We start from the raw sequence: 23,607 nt of genomic DNA on the forward strand, positions 1-23,607 counted from the left end.
TCTTCAGGAATTAATTACTGGGTAATCTATCCTCAGGAATTAATTACCAGGATGTGGTTACTAAAGTAGTGAAATGACTGTTATTTGTATTCACTTTTTTAAATAAGAGCTTGAATTTTAGATATATCATGCAACAAAAGAAATGGCCTGGGTGCTAACACAATACGGACTGTTGATTCCCTTTGATTTAGCTCAGTTCTCCAAAACTGAGCTCACTGTAAAATTATTTCCATTATTAACAAAGTAGAAAATTACCCCATCTCACCCTCATCTCTCTTGCCAATAATAAGTAGTTGTAAGTGTAATATTTTTTAAAGGCAAAAACAAGATTTTGGAGTAGAAATCCAACTTTGTATTGATTTTTGAAATAAAATATGAAACTTTAAGGAATTTTGGGGTTGTAGAAGCCACTTAAGGTAGGCACCCATATCGCTGGATGTATGCATTAACACATCTCTTTAGCTGCAAGATGTTTGGTGAAGAACTGTGAGAAAAGTTTATATATTTTGTGTGTTTGTTTTATTGATGAGAGAACGCAGGTCTTAGAGAGGTCCATTAGCTTTTTGGAGACATATCAATAAAAAAAGCATAGCTTATATTAGATTCTCTGGCTCTCAGGTCTCTTCATTAAATTTGGGCTCTCATTATTGAATGACTAATGTAGATTTCCCCCTTTTCTCCCCTGATATATTTTGTATTGATTTAGATTAAGATTGTACAGATTAAAAAAAATTCTGTTTGTTTGTCCTAGGGATTGAATTGTTTTATTTTTAGAATTATCTAACTTAAAACATTCAGAACTACCTTGAGAGACAGACATTTTTAATCCTATTTTATTATGCCAGTTTCTTTTTTAAAGTATGGGTATCAGTGACAGGAAAGAAAACTTTTTTTTTTAGAAATTGTTTCTCTTCCAACCAATATCACTCAGTACATATTGGTACAGCTATAGATTGCTTCTGGTAGTTGTGACTGGAGAAGGAGGTTTTTAAAAAAGTTTTACTTGAGAACTCAAAATTTAAACAAACTCTTGTAAATAAAGAAATTCTTGTGGGGATCTGGTTAATATTTCAATTCACTATATTTCAGCCCTTTCAGTAAAACTGGTGCTTCATTGTAAAACAATTCTGTTTCATTTGTGATTTATTAAGGCAAAGTAAAAAAGAGGAAAGAAAGAAATGAAAGTAAGAGAAGCAATAATTCTATAAGTGTGTCGGGAAAAAATAAACACTCTAATGCATTTCTGGAGAAAGGCAAACCAATAAAAGAATAGAGAAGTTCAAGGAAATATTGCAAAGAATAATGAAGAATTAAGTCAAAAATTAGAATCTTGGTAGCAAGTCACAGCTCTACCAACTGCCCCACCCACTTATGAAAAATTTTTATACTTAGGAGATCCTTTATTTTAAAGGCTCCGATTTCTAATGGTTTATTAACATTTCAAATATTTATTTACATTTTACTGTACATTTATAATTTTGATCCCTAAGTTTCTATAATAGCTTTGATTCCAAAATAATACAATCTATACAAAATTAGACTTTTAAGCAAGTTATTTCCTGCCCACTAGCCAGAGAATAATTCAATCCATGCTCTTTTTCCCCAAGTTTCGTATCTGTCTAAAAAGAAATAATGAAGCCCATCACAGGTATGGTATAAAGAATTTATTAGGCATTTTGAAATAGATAAGTTTTAAATAGTATGTTTTTAAGAATTATTTATTATTTGTGTAGGAGAGAGAAAAAAGTTTATTTTCAAACTTCCATTGAAATATAATTTTCTATCCAGCAAGATTTAGAATGGCTTAGCCTGCATATAAAAATGCTCTGGTATAAACAGACTTACAAACACAAATAGTTGGCTTTATGAAGATTTGCCTTAAATCTGAAAAGCAGGCAAAAGACATCCATCCTCATCATTGCCAGAACCTGTCTACATAACAAAACAAACCAACAAAAACTTACACTTTTCTGGTTTAAAAAATAATATAGATTATAAAATAACCTGTAATTTAATCCCTATGCAATTTTGTTTACTACTTTTTTAAACTACATATTTTATTTTGAGCATTTTCCTTTGTCATTAAATATTCTTAAAGATATGATTTTTTAGGTTATATAAATAACTCATATATATACATATTATTATACAAGTCATTTAACCATAGACATTAAGGTTGGTTCTAATTTTTCATGAATATGAATAATGCTGTGATAAAAATAATCTTGTACATAAGTCTTTCATGTCCTCTTTCATAACTTCCATTGAAAATTTTCTGCAAATAATATGATTGGTTAAAACACAAAATTTTTTATATATATAGTTTGCTTGCAAGGTTATACAAATTTATATTCCTACTAGTGTGACTAGGAATATTCATGTCACTGCTCATTATAGCATGGATGATTATAATTTAAAAATAGTTACCAATTTGACTACAAAATTTTTAACAGATTTCTGTGAGGGTACATTTTTTTCCCACATAATTATTTGCTGAATTTAATTCTTTTTATGAAATGGCTATTCCTGCCCTTTACTCACTTTATTTCTTTTTTTTTCCCCTATAAGATTAGAAGAGCTTTTTTAGGCTATCAAAGCTTTGATAGATTTGTTGTAATTTTTTTTTTTCTTTTTCACATCTGCTCCACTATAAGATCCTTGAGGTCATGGTTAGTAAGTCTTTGCATTGCTATATTCCCAAAACCTAGCACAGTACTTGACATAATATGCACTAAAAATATTCATTGAATGAATTTCTGAATTAATGTGTGTTTTGTCTTTAATGAAAGTAGGATGAAAAGGGAGAGCAGATAATCCTGAAGTTTTGGGCAAGAAAATACATGGCCAATTTTAGAATATGTATCATTTAAAAATATAAAGATCTAGAAAATAATTTAGTTTGGTATATGTTGTCTATTAAAGTCATGAATGAGACATGGGCCGTTAACTATATAGATTTGAATAATGGCTATATCTAATCAATTCTGCTGGTGAAATAATGATGGCACAGATTACTTTTGTTGAGCTGCTTTTACACAAATCCTATAACTTAAACAGAATGCTAGTGAATACCAAGAGAAATCAATATTCCACTTAACAAAGACAAAGCTTGACCTAAATGAGAAAGATCTTAAACGAAGTTAGAACGTTTTCACTTCATAATCTTTAACTTTATGTAGTAGCATGAAATGCAAAAGCTGAAATAAATGTAAATTATTTTACATTAATTGGATATTAACATAATATCAGACAGAAGGGCTAAAGAGAATGATAATATTTATTCAGTCAGTGTAGAAACTTATTGCAAAGGAACAGAATTATAGGTCTAGAAGGGACTTTAGAGGCTACTTAATTTAGTATCATGATGTTACAGATATAGAAACTGAGGTTTACTAGTTCTAACAAAGGTATAAAGTGGCAGACTAGGGCTGATACTCAATATTTGGTGCCTGATAGTGCAATACTTTTATATACTCAATACTGTTGACTTTTCAAACAACTTTGGATCCATAATTTTTAAAATATCTGTCAGTAAATCTGTCAAAGGCAAATGCTAAAGACTGCTCCTTCCAGAATATCATTAAATTGAATTCATGAAGATGCAAACATGATCTTTTCCTGATATCCATATGAATTATGGGAACCATGGGCCTAAAAGTTTGGCATATACTTTCAACAAAGGTAGAATTAATACAAGTTGCTAAGTTTAATTAAGAGAAGATTCTAAAACACTTCACTTCCAGAAGACTATCACAGCATATATTTAAAACTAGGAAATAGGTAACAACTAAAATATGCAAAATAGGGACTGGTGAAAAAAACTATGCTATACCCACAAATTTGAATACTGAACAATAATTGATATTAATGTTGAAGAAGATAATTTAAAAACATGTAAAGATGTACATGACATAGAAAGAATGTTACTAAATGAATGAGACAGGTTAAAATATAGTTTCATAACAATAGCTAACATTTACTGATCGTTTCTTATATTTCAAACACTGTGGTAAGTGATGTATATGCATTTTAAAATTTAAACTTTACAACAACCCTATGAGGCAAATAGTATTATTATTTTTCATTTTACAGATGATTAAGGTTATAGAAGTGAAGTAACGTTCTGAAAGCCACACATTTAGTAAGTGATAAAGCTGAGATTCATTGCCAAGCCTGGAGACTCTGGAACCAGAGCTCTTAATCACTGCCTTGCTATCATGATTCATTTATATAAAATATTTGAATGCATAGGAAAAAAACCCAGAATGACATAAGCAAAGTTTTAACAGTTGTTATTTATTAAAGGCAGTCTTACAGGAACTCTTTTTTTTTTTTTTTTGCTTATATTAATTTTCTAAAATGAGCATGTATATTACTTTTTTTAAATTAAAAAATAAAAGACCATGCCACTTATAGACTGTCTAAACTATAAAACTGATAACTCTATAGCTAATAATTTCTGGTTAGCTATATCTTCTCAGGCTAGCTAATCAAATTTCATTTGTAACTCAGATTCCAAAGTGGCGACTGTACACTTCACAGTTAAGTTATTCTTAGTTTCAATGATAAATTTAATTCTGTGAGCATTAAATAATAAGAAAAAGATGGGGCGAATTCCATTTTCAATTTTCATTGTACATAAAGGTAGAGGGGACACTTAATCAGATGAATGAAAAACAGAAATCAATGTAAAATCCTGTATATTTAGCAGAATGTCAAAGAACAACCATTTAAAATAATTTGTAAACTCAAAATTCATAGCTAAAATATATTATTACTATTTGGTTTTAGTTTTCTTCAAAGTGTCAACAACTAATTTACCATACTGGATAGTGTCTCTCCTGTTAGAAATGATATGAAAACAATCCTTTTTTTGAAGTCTCAAAAATCTGTTTGCTATCAAACTAGAATAAATAGCAAAATAAATATGCTGTTATAAATGAGGAGAAACTAGACAATAATGAATGAGAGTGGAAATCAGTTACTCAAAAGTCTATAGGAGCCAGGCATTTAATGCAAATAAGTAAAGTCGGCTGGAGGGTATAAAGAATGCCAGCTGAGTACTGATATATGTCGTGCTGGCCCAGTAATGTCAATCTGATTTTTTTTTTTTTTTTGAGGTACATGGGCCTCTCAGTTTTGTGGCCTCTCCCGCTGCGGAGCACAGGCTCCGGAAGCGCAGGCTCAGCGGCCATGGCTCACGGGCCCAGCCACTCCGTGGTATGTGGGATCTTCCCGGACCGGGGTACGAACCCGTGTTCCCTGCATTGGCAGGAGGACTCTCAACCACTGCGCCACCAGGGAAGCCCTGTCAATCTGATTTTTTTAGATTAGCTGAAAATTGTATTTTTATTTAAAATCTCACCAATTTTAAATGTTCCAAACTAGTTATAAAAAAAGAAGTCATCCCCAAAGATATCTCTAATAAAATTATCTTCCATCAACTAGGTTATGACTTAAAAGAGGGCTCTCTGTGCACCTATAATTAGAAAGGAGACCCTAGGGAAACATCAGTTACTATACAAATATAGAAGTAGTATCACATTGGAAATGAGTAAAGTTAGCTGGGAATTACATTTTCTGGTTGTATCTTCAAAAGACTTTGTGAAGTCTTCTATTATTTTGAATCAGGGATGAGAAACTCTGTTCCCTGTCCTAGAATGAATCTAGGGTGAATCATTTATATTAAGCATGGTACCAGTGGTCATTTTCCTAAAGAATAAGATCTCTGGAATGAGAATACCACTGTAACATGGTCTAAATGAAAAAGAGTACACACATAATTTTGACCCAGGATGTTTCCAAGAAACATAAACCACTCTGCTCATTTGATTATACTAACAGTTCTTTAAGTGTGGTCCACAGACCTGTGAGGGTCCCTGAGATCCTTTCAGGGGTCCACAAGGGCAAATTATTTTAATAATAATACTAAGACATTATTTGTCTCTTACACTATGTTGACATTTGCACCGATAGTACAAAAGCAATGGTGGGTTGGTACTATAGTAAGAAATTAAGGCAGTGGATCCAAATAGTGTGAATAGTTATTGTATTATTCACCACTATGTACTAACAGTTTAACACTTTCCTCAATGAAACAGTAAATACTAACTCAATTTAATTAAAGCTTGTCCCTTGAATGTGACAAAATGGAAAGTATGAAATAAAATACTTCTGCTGCATAAGAAAGAATGACAGTTGTCTCAGGTTAAAGTACTTAGGCAATAGTTTGAGTTGCAAGCTGAACTAGCCAGGTTTTGCACAGAACAACATTTTTACTTGAAACAATGTCTGACAAACTATGACTATTCAGACTTAGATGTCTGGTAGACATTTTCTTGAAAATGAATGAAATGAAACTGTCAATTCATGGAAAACAGACAAGATTTGTTGGCTTTTTTTTTTTTGCCAAAGAAGAAACTCTACTTTTTAAGCAAAAATTAGAACTGTGGAAAATGTATATCACCATGAGCTTGAGAGCTTCCAATGCTTTCAAGGCATTTTTAATGAGCTTGGTGGTTATATTAATTAAAATGATTTTGGATATAGTCAACACTTGGAAGAACTTATATTTTCCATGTGATCAAAAAATATGTTACAAAATCATACCTGTATATAAGATCCAATAAACGTTCAGGACAGACCAATGGATTTTTTTTCCCCAGAACAAACAACTTTTTATTGAAGTATAGTTGATTTACAATGTTGTATTAGTTTCAGGTGCATAGCAAAGTGATTCAGTTTTATATATATATATTCTTTCTCAGATTCTTTTCCATTATAGATTATTATAAGATATTGAACAGTTCCCTGTGCTATAGAGTACATCCTTGTTTATTTTATATACAGTAGTGTGCCCGACAGATTTTAATACATAGGAGTATGAAATTGTCCTTGACAGGGTTTTAGATTCTACGCTTCAACTAACTTTTTTTTTTTTTTTGCGGTACGCGGGCCTCTCACTGTTGTGGCCTCTCCCATTGCGGAGCTCAGGCTCCGGACGCACAGGCTCAGCGGCCATGATTCACGGGCCCAGCCGCTCCGCAGCATGTGGGATCTTCCCGGACCGGGGCACGAACCCGTGTCCCCTGCATCGGCAGGTGGACTCTCAACCACTGTGCCACCAGGGAAGCCCTACGCTTCAACTAACTTTTAATAGACTACTAATTGAAAAATTTTGATGTAGTGTCAAAGAATATCCACAATTATAAGAAAATGTTATTAAGATAGTCCTTTCTTTTCTAACTACGGATCTGTGAGGTTGGATTTGTTTCTTCATATACTTCAACCAAAATAACATATCACAACAGATTGAGTACAGAAGCAGATGTGAGAATCTACCTGCCTTCCATTAAACCAGACATCAAAATGAATGTGAAAAAAAAGTAAAACAGTGCCATCCTTTTTAGATTTTAAAAATTTTGGAAAATATTATTTTTCCCATAGCAGTATTATTTATATTAACATAGAAAGGCCTTATTATTCTCATTTTGAAGCAAATAAATAAACATTTAAAAAATTTCTAAGTTTTAATTTTAAGTGCAGTAAATATCACCAACTATAACTCACATAAACAAGCTATTTGAGGTCCTTAATAATTTTTAAGTTTGTAAAGGGGTCCTGAGACCATTAAGTTTGAGAACTGCTGGATCTGACCAATAACGTTGAGAATATTATTGCTCAATAACCAATGCCCCCATGGGACAGTTAACTTTGAACACAAAAAAAATATATTTTTATGTCCAGAGGATGTATTTTATTAAATTAATTAATGTTATTAATTCAGTTTTTCCCAACCTTTTTGGTGTTTGTTGACTCCACATGTAGAACCCATACATTTCTACAATGTCATTAACTGCTGAACAGTTGTTGATATACCATTGTTGACATGACTTCAGACAAAAGCAAAGAAACCTGATGTTTAGTATAGTCTTACTGATTTTATTTAGGCTCTCAAAAATAGTGGAAAATCATTTGCAGTCCTCAGTTATTGCCTTGATCTAGGCTAGAATTTTAGAAATTTCATGACATTCTCCAGAGGCCTGGGAACCAATGAACTAGCCATATTACACAATCACTCTGATGTTCACAAAGGAAAGTGGTGATAATATGGAATAGTTTGTAAAAGCTAACATCCTAGGAAAAAAATCTCAGAGAAAATATTACCCTGGATCAAATATTACTGGATCAAATAATGCCATTTTTATATGTAAAGGAAATCACACTGCCTTTCAGACATACACATTAAAAACTTTGAGTTAAGAAAATATTCTTTAACCAGAGTAATATAAATTCTTTTGCTCAAAGGACAATAACAGAAGCCTAGAGAGAAGTCATAATTCTGCATTTTGTTTGAATATAAGATTAGACATTATTACTAATTATTAAATGAACACATACTACCTAAAGATATTTCAATATATACATTTAAATTATTTTATAAACTTTAATTAGACAGGGAGAATTTATATTTTCTTCTTAAGAGGAAAAAAAAACTTGCTGGTTAGTCTGGGCACAAAATTCTATTCTAACCTTTGAGGTACAAGGGAATATGTGACAAGAGATTACATTTATTCATTTACTTATTTTAGTCAAACTTCAGATGCTTAGGGAATAAAAGGAAAATTGAATTGGTCTTTGTAAAAAATTCTCTATTTTAATAACATCTATAGGGAATGGTGAATTGATTGGAAGTTTGGAATTTTTTTTCTTTTTTGTTCTGGTCATTATTCTCTACAACAAGCCTCTTGATTCTAACAGAGGTGCTGCTGCCTTTCATAATTGAAAATCAGAACTCATTTAAGTTGTGGATCATGCTCACTTTAAAACGCAGTTTGTTACAGAATTATTCTTTTAGCAAACCATTTTTGGGAGACTATCACCATTTTAGAACTTGAGTCCTCTAGATATTGCCCATTCATAGAATCTACATACTATTTGACTTTTTTGGCTTAGGCACTAATTTACTTAGGGCAATGAAAGACTAAAATCCCAAGTTTGTTTTTAAAATATACTTCACTGTGTTCTCAAGCAAGAGAAGTGAAAATCAATTGTCATTTCAGTCAGATTTCATTAAAAGAAAATATCTGATATGAAAGAGAAACGACTTTCTCCATATACAGAAAAATATGTCATTTCAGCAAATAAATTTTTGCTGGAGACAATGTCATTCTATGAAGAACTGTTTAGAAAAGATAACACCTTGTTGTCCTTGTTAGATTGTGATGAGTGTACTGAAAAGGAAATCCAAACTTTGTATGTTTTACAGATCGTGTTCTCACTATAGCTGGAGAATCTTAAAGGATCAAAGCACAATCAAAGCACAATTATATTGCAGTGAGCATAAAAAACGTGAATTCAAAATAACGTTTAATATTGTATTGTTGACCTCACAGGAATAGATGCATACATACAAATGGACAGAAAGTTTTCATCTTAAATGCTGCCCCATGATAAAAAGCTACAGAGGGAAAGGTTGGAACTGTTAGTTTTTAATCATAATTTGGTTATTTAACCCTTCTGTGTTTTCACAAAGACTAGGGTAAGTGTTTCTGATGGTTATTCCCAGAGTATTCTGTACTCCTGCTGATAAATCATAGCACTTATTATACTTTATTATAATTTATAGTTGCCTGTTTTATCTGTTTGTAAAGCCAAGAACAATGTTATTTGCTCACCACTGCTTTCCCAGAACCAGGCAAAGACTTATCTAATAGATTAATAACCCTGTTGGGGAGGCAAGGATTACCAGCTTCATCATAGACAAAAAGCTCAGAGAAGTTGAGCAAGTTGCTTAATGCAGTGTAGTAATTAAGTAGAGAAGTCAGCATCTGAATCCAGGTCGCCTATTATCAAGTCAAGTGATCTTTCTAGTGCTCATCTTTTAAGACTGTATTGTATTTCCGATGTAAAGAAAACATATTCGCACATATATTTCTACACATGACAGATTGCATGCCTAATCTGAAACATGGAAGGGGGATTTCTATGGGGTTTGGCTAACAGTAATATGTACTAAATTATAAATATCCCATCCAAGATGCAGTAACAATAACAATGTCAAACTCAACTTGTGTTCTAATCTTGTGCTAGATATCATTCCTGGGATGTCTTATACATATATTAGATTGAAAACATTCAAAACCAAAATGTATTAACCACTCTCCTTTGCTTTTTCTCTTTTATTCCTTAGTATAGTTAATAACATCATTTACCCATATCTCAAATTAGAAACCTGACTTTCTTTTTGATTTCTTCTCTGCCCTAAATTTTTATGCTATAAAATTAAAATAAAGAATTCATCTAGAACAGATTAATGTCCTAAAACCTACATCCTTGAAATTTGACTCAGCAGGCAAAGGCAAAAAAAAAAAAGTCATTATTTAAAATAAAAAAGAATTGATATTTGAAGTTGGATTTTGAAGTCACTGAATTAGGTTATTTATGTACTAATGAAGTTTTAGTCTGAGAGTTCTTGATTGGTGAATACTACCTGTAAGGTGGTCATTTCTGCTGAATATAATTCTCAAAACCTCCACCTGGCAAAAAACCTTTTGTTTTGTTTTATTCATCTTTCATGTCCCTGGTGAAATGTTACTCCTTAGAGCGGCCTTCTCTGATCATCTCATCTAAGTGAGGTTTCCCTCCTTTTATTTTCTATCACTACACTTTTTTACTTCTCCTTAGTGTGAATTTCAATGTATCATTATTAAGTTACTGTAAAAGTATATTTATTATAATTTAAAGTTATTTTAAATAAATTTATTTTAAAAATACCTATTTACTTCAATATACCATTGACTAAACTGTAAACTCCATGAGGGCAGAGATTATATCTGTCACTGATATAAAAGTACATATAAAAGCATCTAGTTTGCATTCAATTAAGCAGTCTTATAATTTGAGACTTTTAATAGGAGGATTAATTTGATTATCTTCACTTCTTTTTAAAATATAAGTATTCAAACTAATTTTTCTATTATATTACTATTCTGATTCAACCGTAAAAGTTTAATTTTAAAATTACAACAAAGCAATAATTTTATCTTTGAGATTACATTCTGGTGCTGGTAAAAATTATTTAAAAGAAACAGAATCTTATTCCTAGACAAAAATGCAGAAAAAAATTCCTGAAAAAAAAGATATTCAAGTATTCTGTTTTATTTGAATTTACTGTCAATGTGAGCAGCTAAGTGTTAACTATGGAAAAAATATCAAGACAAGCCACTTCCTCCCCTAAAATTCTGCAATAAGCAAATTAACTTAATGTAGAAATTTGGAGTGATTTTTAAAACTGTATTTAATATTCTCTTTGCAATTAAGATGTAATTGCAGAGTTTTAAAAAGGCTCAAGAACTACTATGTATAATTAAACTTAGCTTAAAATATTTATGTACACAGTATATCACTACGAAAAAAATACCGTGTCTTAGATAATTCTGTATTCCCATCATTAAGGTCTTAATATTTGGTGAATGAGTAAACTTTTATACTGGACTTAACATTTAGCTTTAATTATTCCCAGACTTTATAAATGAGTACAACTTATACTGTTGGAATTTAATGAAGTCAAATAAATTATTTTGTTTTAAAAATTTATAAGATATGGATGAGATTCTTCTATCCAATTTATGTCTTGAGAACTCCATGTTTTCATTCAGTTGAAGATGTAGCTGACTAGCACCCCATGTATAAATGTATAACATACATTTTATATCTAGAATGTTTTTATAGTTTTTCTTTATTAAAGATTTAGGACATCAATTTTTTTAAACTATAAAATTAATATCAGCTATTTTTGACACAAGTCTAAAAACGATATACAACAGTTAACACTCTGAAGACTTTGCTGAAAAGGTTGTACCATGGAATGTAAAAACAACTGCACTACACATATCAAGAATTGCTTGAGATTACTTCTAGTTAAATTCAATGATAACATTCATAAAACTCATAGAAAAGCTGGAATTGAGGAAGATAGCTATATAAGTCCTTAAATCTGATGACAGTGAAAAAGCCACAGTTTGAAAAATTACCTAGAGAGCCCTGAAATAAATTTACTGTATAGCCTGATATCTAACATCATATCCTATTAAATAAGAAGGAATGTTACTGTTAAGCTTTTGATGCCAATAGTGGATCCATCCCATAGAAAACTTGAAAGCACAAATGACTAACTTTGCCAGGAAAGAGATATTCCAGGAAAAAGCATCACAGTCATAATTAGGTTTGCTACTCAATTTTTCACATACATGAAGATGTCAGGTAGCAAATAAATGTCTAATCCTCCCCCCACCCCCTTACATGATTCAGTACTTGGGAAAAATTATAAAAATAAATACTAAGACACTTCCTCCCTCCCCCAAAGGTTGGCATTAAAACTTTCTTTCTAATCAATTTAGATTTGTTTCCAAATATTAGGCAGCAACATTCCAAGTTGAATATGTTTGAAAAAATTTGGAATGATACTAGAGCAGGGAGCTACCCCTGCCTGGACAAGTTAAAAAAAAATCCCTTTGGTGATATTATTTTATTTTGTTAATCTTTCTGTTTATTGGCCAGAAACACATTCATCCTCTGCATAAATAACTTTACTTCTATACTAATAAGTATGCTAAAAAGTAATAAGTCTACAACAAAGAAACAGGAGCTACACAAAGTAATACCTATCGCTGTGAGGTGGTAGGCATTTTGAATGAAATTTCTATTGCTCTATTGTTGGCCTAATATGACAATCTGTGAAACATTAGGTGGTAATTATGTTATAGTCCATTAATTTTTCATCATATTATCTTGCATGCAATCCAATCTTGACAAGCGGAGGGAAATATTGGTTGGTTAGTTTTCCCAGATTCACATAGCAGAGCAGGTGTAAGGTGCCAAGCAACTGTACTTACTTTTGGTGTTGGGCAGGAAGCTGTAGATAGGCGAGATGTAGCCTGAGCACGAGGAGATTCTGAAGGAGTAGTGCTGAGGGAGGCTGTGTCTCGTGGGAGCACCTGAACGCCACGAGAAATGATGGAGTCTGGAATCTGGACAAGAGGAACAAGTATGGTTTAATATGCTGAAAATACCAACAACATGTAAAATCAATACCCACATCAAACATTTTTTGAGGGGGGCATTCTTTGCTGCTGAGCTCTCAGATATTTGGTCTCACTCACTGTTACGTATGAATGCATCCAACAATTTGGGATAGGGTAGAAACCTTCAGATTTAAAATATTTTCCTTGGCCAAATAATATTTCACCAAAGCTTTTTTTATGAGGCAGTACAGAATTGTAGTGAGAAGTAAAGTGTTTGGCATTCATATACTGGCTCTGCCACTTAATAGTTATTTAATTCCTAGATATTTTCCATTTCCCTTTCAGATTCATTCTCTACCCTTCTTCACTCTCTCTGCTTGAAGCTAACCTGTACAGATACAATCAATAAGCTATTTTGTGCTCTCTGGTTTCTAGCTGGGCTCAGCTAATAGGAGCCACTGTCAGGAAACTGAAGAGTTGTAGGAGAGTAAGGTCTGACATTTATTCCCCTGGCTCCTTCTCTACCAGGTCACTGCAGGTTGGCTAAGATCACAGCCCCTATCAGATGACCCTTGCCTTCGGCTCTTTTCTGGATTCCAATAGCAGCTCCCTCCCTTGCCCCATTAGGACTAGGAGTATTAATGATTCCCACTATTACTAGTCCCAGGGTGCTGCATCATGTTTTGTTGCTTTCCCTAAAATCTGCCCAAGCTTTTGTAAATATCATAGTCCTTTATTAAACTCTTTTCAATTATCCATTTAAGTATGCTGTGACTTTGCTGGGATACTGATGGATATACTTTTTTAATTTGCCATTTCCTTTACCTAAAAAATGTAGATAATGATAGCATTTACCTCACCAGATTATTGCTGAGGGTTAAATAAGATAATGTATATAAATTATATAACACTTACAAGTAGTTAGTACTTAAGAAATGTTGGCGATTGCTAGTTATTATATTATACCTATCAATAGGGTAAAGACTGATGTAACTGAATATTACTACTGTAAAAACATATAAATGTAAGGACAAATAATGTGGATTATTAAAAAAATATTAATATTTATGTTGATTATAAAATTTATTATAATTTGGGGCTATGCATAATTTAGTTCATGTTCTGGGCTAGTACTAGTGAGTGTAGGTCTTCTAATCTCAAAATGAGAACTTGACTACTTTCAAGCAATTATCATTCAATCAACAAATATTACTTACTATGTGAAAAGAAGAAAACAGCAGCTAGATTTTGTGACTAGAAAGGTGCTCTCTATCTTACACACCATCTCTTTCTCACAAACGACATATTATTTTCATAAATGCTCTTTTATTTAGTTTCCATACCTACATCCTCAATACCAAAGGTACTTCCACCATTTCAGGGCTTAACAATTTATGTGATTTATGAACAATAACCCCATAACTAGGATGAAAAGCAATGGGAATTCTAAGAAAAATAGCTCCATTTGCTAGTATATTTGAATAGTGAATTGCAATAAATATTTTAAAGAAATGTAAGTAGTCTAATTTAGAAGAGCTATATGTTGTCACTTATGTCTAATATAAAAGGCCATGTATTGGAAAGAAAAAGGTCAAACGCCCCTATTATATTTCACATAATACCACGTTTCTCTCTTTCACAGAAATTACCCATACTTATACTACACTTATATGTATGCTAGTTTGATCAATGTCTATCTCCCACACCAGAATGCATTGTCATGATGATGGAACTGTGTTTTTGCTACTACTGTACATCCAGTACCTAATGAAGCATCTGCACAAAGTAGTATACATGTATAATATATATTTCCAGACTTACACACACACACACACACACACACACACACACACACACACAATCTTCATCCCCCCAAGAAACAAAAGAGTAGGATATTTGAGGGAGAAGGTAACTTTAAATTGTGAGGTACATACTTTTGGGTTACTAGCCTGGAAATACAGAATTAACTATTGGAAATATGAGACTGGAGCTCAGGAAAAAGTTAGGGATTGGATATATACTTTGGGAATTATCACTGAAGGTGGTAGTTTCAGTCATGCAAATATTTCAGGTCACCCAAGGAGGGCATGTAAAAGAACAAACGATGACGGTTCAAAATTCTAGGTGATATCCATATTAAGGGGCTAACAGAAGAAAAGGAATTAGGGGAAAAAAAAAGCCCTGTAAATGGTATGATGATACAACCCTGTTTTCCTTGAATAATCTGGGTTTATATCTATTATCCTGACTTTATTAAATAACACATCTTCTCACTTTCAGAAGTGTTTCAGTTTGGAAGATAAATTATTTGGTCTTCCTATCTTTAAGAAACAGAGACAAAAGAGGAAAATTAAGACAGAGTGAACATAAGGGAAGAGAAAAGAGAAGAAAGATGCTATAAAAGATGTTACAAAATATCAACTATTGGGGAGAACAGGAGTAAGGTGAGAGTTGAAAAGATGCCATTAGATCTAGCAATTAAAGAAGATACAAGTAAAGTAAAAAGAACAGAAACGAGTTGAGGAAGCAAGTGGGGATGACAAACCAGGGTAATTGGTGGAAAAAAAAGAGAGACATTCACTAATATTCTTTTCTTTGGTGCTTGGAATGAAGATCTATCTAATGAGAAAAATGGGAAGTAAAAGTGGGAAAGATAACTCTAGGAGAGTCATAAAAATCTGGAAAAATGCATTGATGACTGAAGCATGGAGGATAACTAAGGCATTGGCAAAGGAAATATCAACCATCATTGAGAATCCAGTTAATACTGGCAACCATAAATTTCCAATTTCATTAGGTAATATAGTGTAGAAATAAAATTTCACCCATCTCAAAAAAGAAAGTTATGCTACAGACAGAGACTTAGAAATTATTTGCAGAGATAAGATTGTGGAAGCTACAGAAATAGATGAGACCTGAAAGACAAAGACCATATGGAAAGAATACAGCAAAACAGAAAAAGGAGAAAGAAACAGACATTAAAGAACAAGATAGAGGTGGTCATTAGTAACCTAAAAGAAAGCTATTATTTGATGAAGATAGATACCTCAATATAGGTGGTAAAGAAAAAAGTTGGAGGAAAAGGATGCAGTGAATATGGATAACTCTGTTGTACAGTGTTTGTAATGTTTCCTTTTTGGAGATATTATGAACAATTCTTGTTCATGTACCATAATTCCCACATGCATTAATTCTAGGATATATATACTCAGAAACAGAATTGCTGGTTGTAGGGTGTGAATACTTTCTTTTACAAATTCCCAAATTGGTTAAGTCAATTTATATGTCTATCAAAAGAAAATGGTGACAATTCCTCTTACTCCAGTATTTAGCTCTACCTAGTATTGTCAGTATTATTAATTCTTCTTCAAATGGGATACTAAAAATATCTTAATGTGTTTTTTAAAAGTCTTTATTGAATTTGTTACAAGATTGCTTCTGTTTTATGTTTTGATATTTTGGATGCGAGGCACGTGGGATCTTAGCTCCCTGACCAGGGATCAAACCCACGTCCCCTGCATTGGAAGGTGAAGTCTTAACCACTGGACTGCCAGGGAAGTCCCCTTAATGTGGTTTTAATTTCTTTTCCCATCATTGTTAATGAGAGTAAATACCTTTTCATGTTTATCAGCTATTTAGATGTTCTCTTTTGTAAAGTCCCTATTCAATTTGCCCTATTTTTCCCTTATTAAGTCATTCATTTTTTATTGAATTGTTACATTTCTGTATCTATTCTGGATAACAAGTCCTTTATCAGTTTTATATGGTGTAAATATCTATTCCTAATATGTAGCGTGCCTTCTTTATCATGTATTGTGATGAACAGAATATTTTAATTTTAATTTAGTTAGCTCTATCAATATTTTCCTTTATAGTTAAGTGGTTTTTGCGTCTTAAAAGGAATACTTTCTGAGTGACATCAGTAGAAAGGTAGAGTAGGTAATGTCAACAGTCCACACCTCTACTAAAGAAATGAATAAACTAACAAAATCTGTCAGAATCAACTTTATCAGAAATCTAAAAACTAATCAAGTTTACAGCAGCCAGGTGAATGCTTAATCAAAATCCCCCCACAAAACCCCCCAATTGATCCCCTACTACATAGCTCAGTGATGGCCTTGAAGACACAGCCCACATGTCTGGTAAAAGTTCTGAATATTGAAGGGAAACAAACCTTATTCTCAAGGGTTGTGGCTGTTTCAACATGTCTGGTAGCTCATTGAAGGATACCCTCAAAGGGCTTTCCTTTATTTTCCCTATCTTGGAACACTCCCATGGCTCAGGCAACTAACTGGAGGGGAGGTTATCCAAATATTTAAAGTCAAACATATTAGCCACTGCTGTCTGGGCAGTGGATAACAGGTGGAATGAGTAACAGATTAACTTAAAAACCTGGGAGGAAAGGCCATGTAATGAGATGCTTTCAGGCATAAGAGCTTTGAAAAGCTCCCAGATAGTCCTGAGTTCCAGGAGGTCATGATTATGCCCAAGGCAATGCACATACTTAGAAGACTTCACCTAATGTTTCACCTTTTGCTGAACTAAAGATTTTGCACAAGTAGGAAGTGAAGATTAGGCAGAGTAGTAAACTGCCTGGCTGAGTGTTGAAGGCATGCTCCAATATATAAAAAGAGCTCATCTGCAAAGAATGGGAGATTTTCCTTTTCTGTATATTTATATTTTCCAGGCATTTAAGGAAATTATGTCAAATCACTAGCTGACTACGAAGCTAATGGAACAGAGACTTCAGTGGCCACACACAACAAAGAAGAACAGACTTGACAAAAGTAGTTCAGATATTTGTAGTGAGGTGGATGGACCTAGAGACTGTCATACAGAGTGAAGTAAGTCAGAAAGAGAAAAACCAATACTGTACACTAACACATATATATGGAATAGAAAAAAAAAAAGAAAATGGTCAGAAGAACCTAGGGGCAAGACGGGAATAAAGATGCAGACCTACTAGAGAATGGACTTGAGGATACGGGGAGAGGGAAGGGTAAGCTGGGACAAAGTGAGAAAGTGGCATGGACATATATACACTACCAAGTGTAAAATAGATAGCTAGTGGGAAGCAGATGCACAGCACAGGGAGATCAGCTCGGTCCTTTGTGACCACCTAGAGGGGTGGGATAGGAAGGTTGGGAGGGAGGGAGATGCAAGAGGGAAGAGATGGGGACATATGTGTATGTATAACTGATTCACTTTGTTATAAAGCAGAAAATGACACACCATTGTAAAGCAATTATACTCCAAGAAAAATGTTAAAAAAAAAAAAAGTAGTTCAGAAAAGTTAATCAACAAACAACAACAATTATAACAAGCAGTAATAACATACCCTGGGGACGGGAGAGAATTTGATTTCCAGAGTTGCTACTAGAAATGTTCAAAGGGCCCAGTTTTCAACAAAAAAATTATATGGTATGCAAAGAAACAAGAAAGTATGACCCATGTATAGGAAAAAAAAATAAAAAGAAGAAATAGAAACTGTTCTTGAGAAAGTCCTGACACTGGGCTGACTAGAAAAAGCTTTTAAATTAACTAATTGAAATATATTCAAAAAGCTAAAAGCAACCATGGAAAAGCACTAAACAAAGCATGATAATGATGTATCATTAATAGGGAATATCAATAAAGAGGTAGAAATCATAAAAAGAAACCAAGTAGGAATTCTAAAGTTGAAAAGTATAACTAAAATAAAAAATTCACTACAAGGGTTCAGTACAAGATTTGAGCAAGCAGAAGAAAGAATCAATGAACTGAGGAGCAGAAATAAATAAAGAATAAAGAAAAATGAACAGGGTTTAAGAAACATGTGGGAAAACAATAAATGTACCAAGATATGCATAATGGGAATCCCACGTAGAAGAGAGAAACAGGCAGAGAAAATATTTGAAGAAATAATGCCTGAAAACTTTCAAATTAGATGAAATACATGAATCTACACATCCAAGAAACTCAACAACCCCAAGATGGATAAACTCAAAGAGATCTACAACTAGATATATAATCAAATTATTGAAAGTGAAAGGAGAGAATCCTGAAAGCAGCAAGAGAAAAGCAACTCAAGGGATCCTCAATAAGAATTGTAGCTGATTTTTCAACAGAAAGCAAAGGGGCTGGTTGGCAGTGGGAAGACACTCAAAAATGCTGAAAGAAAAATAATCTGTCAACGATAATTTTTCTGTCTGGTAAAACTACACTCCAAGAACGAAGGAGAAATCAATACATTCTCAGATAAACGAAAACTGAGAGAGTTCAGTGCTAGAAGACCTGCCTGACAAGAAATGCTAAAGGGATTCCTTTAGGCTGAAATGAAAGGACACTAGACAGTAATTTGGAATTCATGTAAAGAAACAAACAACACTGGTACTCTACATAGGTAAACATAAAAGTCACTATTAATGTATATTTTGGGTCATGAATCTGTATTTTTCCTATATAATTTAAAAAGAAAACTACATAAAAGACTAATTATATATCTGTGTTGATGGGCACACAATGTATACATATATAATTTGTTAAAATAAGAATAAAAGTGAGGGAGATAGTGAAAAGTTGTTGCATAATATTTAAACTAACTTGGTATTAAGACTAGATTGTGACAAATTAAGATGTTAACTGTAACCTTCACAGCAATCTCCAAGGAAATAATGAAAAAATATTTGGTAAAAGAAATGAGAGAAAAAACAAAATTGTACACTAGAAAATATCTATTAATCAAAAAAGAAGGAAGTAATGGAGGAAATGAGGAACAAGAACAACAACAAAAGACACTGAAAAAAAACAGTGAACAGGAAGAAATCTTACCTTATCTGTAATTACATTAAATATAAGTGGATTAAACTACTCAATTAAAAGGCAAAGACTGGCAGAATAGATTAAACCCCCCTCAAAAAAAAAAAAAAAACAAAACAAACCCATGATCCAAGTATATACTTTAGATCCAAAGACACATATTGGTTGAAGGTGAAAAACTGGAAAAAATATTCTATGCAAACAGTAATTGAAAGAGAGCTGGAGAGGACGAGGGGAAGATGGTGGAAGAGTAAGACGCAGAGATCACCTTCCTCCCGACAGATACACCAGAAATACATCTACACGTGGAACAACTCCTACAGAACACCTACTGAACGCTGGCAGAAGACCTCAGACCTCCCAAAAGGCAAGAAACTCCCCACGTACCTGGGTAGGTCAAAAGAAAAAAGAATAAACAGAGACAAAAGGATAGGGACGGGACTTGCACCAGTGGAAGGGAGCTGTGAAAGAGGAAAGGTTTCCACACACTAGGAAGTCCCTTTGCCGGTGGAGACTGCAGGTGGCGGAGGGGGAAAGAACCGAGGAGGAAAGAACAACAACAGGGGTACGGAGGGCAAAGCGGAGAGATCCTCCCGCACAGAGGATCGGTGCCGACCGGCACTCACCAGCCCGAGAGGCTTGTCTGCTCACCTGCCAGGGAAGACGGGGCTGGGAGCGGAAGCTTGGGCTTTGGACGGAGCACAGGGAGAGGACTGGGGCTGGCGGCCTGAACACAGCCTGCCGGGGGTTAGTGTACCACGGCTAGCCGGGAGGGAGTCCAGGGGAAAGTCTGGACCTGCCGAAGAGGCAAGAGACGTTTTCTTCCCTCTTTGTTTCCTGGTGCGTGAGGAGAGAGGATTAAGAGCACTGCTTAAAGGAGCTCCAGAGACGGGCGCGAGCCGCGGCCAAAAGCATGGACCCCAGAGACAGGCATGAGACGCTAAGGCTGCTGCTGCCACCACCAAGAAGCCTGTGTGAGAGCACAGGTCACTATTCACTATCCTTACGGGGAGTCTGTGCAGCTCGCCACTGCCAGTGTCCCGGGATCCAGGGACAACATCCCCGGGAGAACACAGAGCGCCTCAGGCTGGTGCAACGTCATGCTGGCCTCTGCCGCTGCAGGCTCACCCTGCACTCCGTGCCCCTCCCAACACCCGGCCAGAGTGAGCCAGAGCCCACGAATCAGCGGCTACTTTAACCCCGTCCTGTCTGAGGGAAAAACAGATGCGCTTTCGTGACCTACACGCAGAGGCAGGGCCAAATCCAAAGCTGAGCCCCTGGGAGCTGTGAGAACAAAGAAGAGAAAGGGAAACCTCTTCTAGCAGCCTCAGAAGCAGCGGATTAAAGCTCCACAATCAACTTGATGTACCCTGCATCTGTGGGATACATGAATAGACAACAAATCATCCCAAATTGAGGAGGTTGACGTTGAGAGCAAGATTTATGATTTTTTCCCCTTTTCCCCTTTTTGTGAGTGTGTATGTGTATGCTTCTGTGTGATATTTTGTCTGTATAGCTTTGCTTCCACCATTTGTCCTAGGGTTCTATCCGTCCGTTTTGTTTTTCTTAATAATTATTTTTTTATTTTAATAACTTTATTTTACTTTATCTTCTTTTCTTTCTTTCTTTCTTTCCTTCCTTTCCTCCTTTAGACAATGAATCATCCGAAATTGACGACGTGGACTTTGAGAGCAAGATTTATGATTTTTTCCGCTTTTCCTCTTTTTGTGAGTGTGTATGTGTATGCTTCTGTGTGATATTTTGTCTGTATAGCTTTGCTTCCACCATTTGTCCTAGGGTTCTATCCGTCTGTTTTTTTTCTTAATAATTGTTTTTTATTTTAATAACTTTATTATATTTTATGTTACTTTATTTTACTTTATCTTCTTTCTGTTTTTACCTTCTTTCCATCCTTCCTTCCTTGCTCCCTCCCTCCATTCTTTCTACTTCTACTAATTCTTTCTTTGTACTTTTTCTAGCTTTTATTCTGAGCCGTGTGGATGAAAGGCTCTCGGTGCTGCAGCCAGGAGTCAGTGCTGTGCCTCTGAGGTGGGAGAGCCAACTTCAGGACACTGGTCCACAAGAGACCTCCCAGCTCCACATAATATCAAATGGTGAAAATCTCTCAGAGATCTCCATCTCAACACCAGCAACCAACTTCACTCAACGACCAGCAAGCTACAGTGCTGGACATCCTATGCCAAACAACTAGCAAGACAGGAACACAACCCCACCCATTAGCAGAGAAGCTGCCTAAAACCATAATAAGTCCACAGACACCCCAAAACACCACCAGACGTGGACCTACCCACCAGAAAGACAAGATCCAGCCTCATCAACGAGAACACAGGCGCTAGTCCCCTCCATCGGGTAGCCTACACAACCCACTGAACCAACCTTGGCTACTGGGGACAGACACTAAAAACAATGGGAACTACGAACTGCAGCCTGCAAAAAGGAGACCTCAAACACAGTAAGATAAGCAAAATGAGTAGACAGAAAAACACATAGCAGATGAAGGAGCAAGATAAAAACCCACCAGACCTAACAAACGAAGAGGAAATAGGCAGTCTACCTGAAAAAGAATTCAGAATAATGATAGTAAAGATCATCCAAAATCTTGGAAATAGAATAGATAAAATGCAAGAAACATTTAACAAGGACCTAGAAGATCTAAAGATGAAACAAACAACGATGAACAACACAATAAATGAAATTAAAAATACTCTAGATGGGATCAATAGCAAAATACCTGAGGAAGAAGAACGGATAAGTGACCTGGAAGATAAAATAGTGGAAATAACTACCGCAGAGCAGAATAAGGAAGAAAGAATGAAAACAACTCAGGACAGTCTCAGAGACCTCTGGGACAACATTAAACATACCAACATTCAAATTACAGGGATTCCAGAAGAAGAACAGAAAAAGAAAGGGACTGAGAAAATATTTGAAGAGATTATAGTTTCAAACTTCCCTAATATGGGAAAAGAAATAGTTAATCAAGTCCAGAAAGCACAAAGAGTCCTGTACAGGAGAAATCCAAGGAGAAATATGCCACGACACATATTAATCAAACTGTCAAAAATTAAATACAAAGAAAACACATTAAAAGCAGCAAGGGAAAAACAGCAAATAACACACAAGGGAATCCCCATAAGGTTAACAGCTGATCTTTCAGCAGAAACTCTGCAAGCCAGAAGGGACTGGCAGGACATATTTAAAGTGATGAAGGAGAAAAACCCACAACCATGATTACTCTACCCAGCAAGGATCTCATTCAGATTTAATGGAGAAATTAAAAACTTTACAAACAAAAGCTGAGAGAGTTCAGCACCACCAAACCAGCTTTACAACAACTGCTAAAGGAACTTCTCTAGGCAAGAAACACAAGAGAAGGAAAAGACCTACAATAATGAACCCAAAACAATTAAGAAGATGGGAATAGGAACACACATAACGATAATTACCTTAAATATAAATGGACTAAATGCTCCTACCATACCAAAAGACACAGATTGGCTGAATGGATACAAAAACAAGACCCATATATATGTTGTCTACAAGAGACCCACTTCAGACCTAGAGACACATACAGACTGAAAGTAAGAGGATGGAAAAAGATATTCCATGAAAATGGTAACCAAAAGATATCTGGAGTAGCAATTCTCATATCAGACAAAATAGACTTTAAAATAAAGACTATTAGAAGAGACAAAGAAGGACACTACATAATGATCAAGGGATCGATCCAAGAAGAAGATATAACAATTGTAAATATTTATGC

The 23,607-nt window shown here is 34.4% G+C and overlaps 1 protein-coding gene across 2 annotated transcripts in view; it reads right to left on the reverse strand.

The window, feature by feature from the left end:
* Nucleotides 1–23,607, reverse strand: part of GPHN (gephyrin) — a 601,186-nt gene that overhangs the window by 225,465 nt on the left and 352,114 nt on the right. For both annotated transcript variants that reach the window (XM_024747262.1, XM_024747261.1), the window contains exon 9: nt 12,897–13,031. In XM_024747262.1, the coding sequence (XP_024603030.1) occupies nt 12,897–13,031 (135 nt within the window). The remainder of the gene's footprint in view (nt 1–12,896; nt 13,032–23,607) is intronic.

Source organism: Neophocaena asiaeorientalis, unplaced genomic scaffold (genome assembly GCF_003031525.2).
Source record: "Neophocaena asiaeorientalis asiaeorientalis breed wild unplaced genomic scaffold, Neophocaena_asiaeorientalis_V1.1 scaffold398, whole genome shotgun sequence".
In the NCBI taxonomy this organism is placed as follows: Eukaryota; Metazoa; Chordata; class Mammalia; order Artiodactyla; family Phocoenidae; genus Neophocaena; species Neophocaena asiaeorientalis.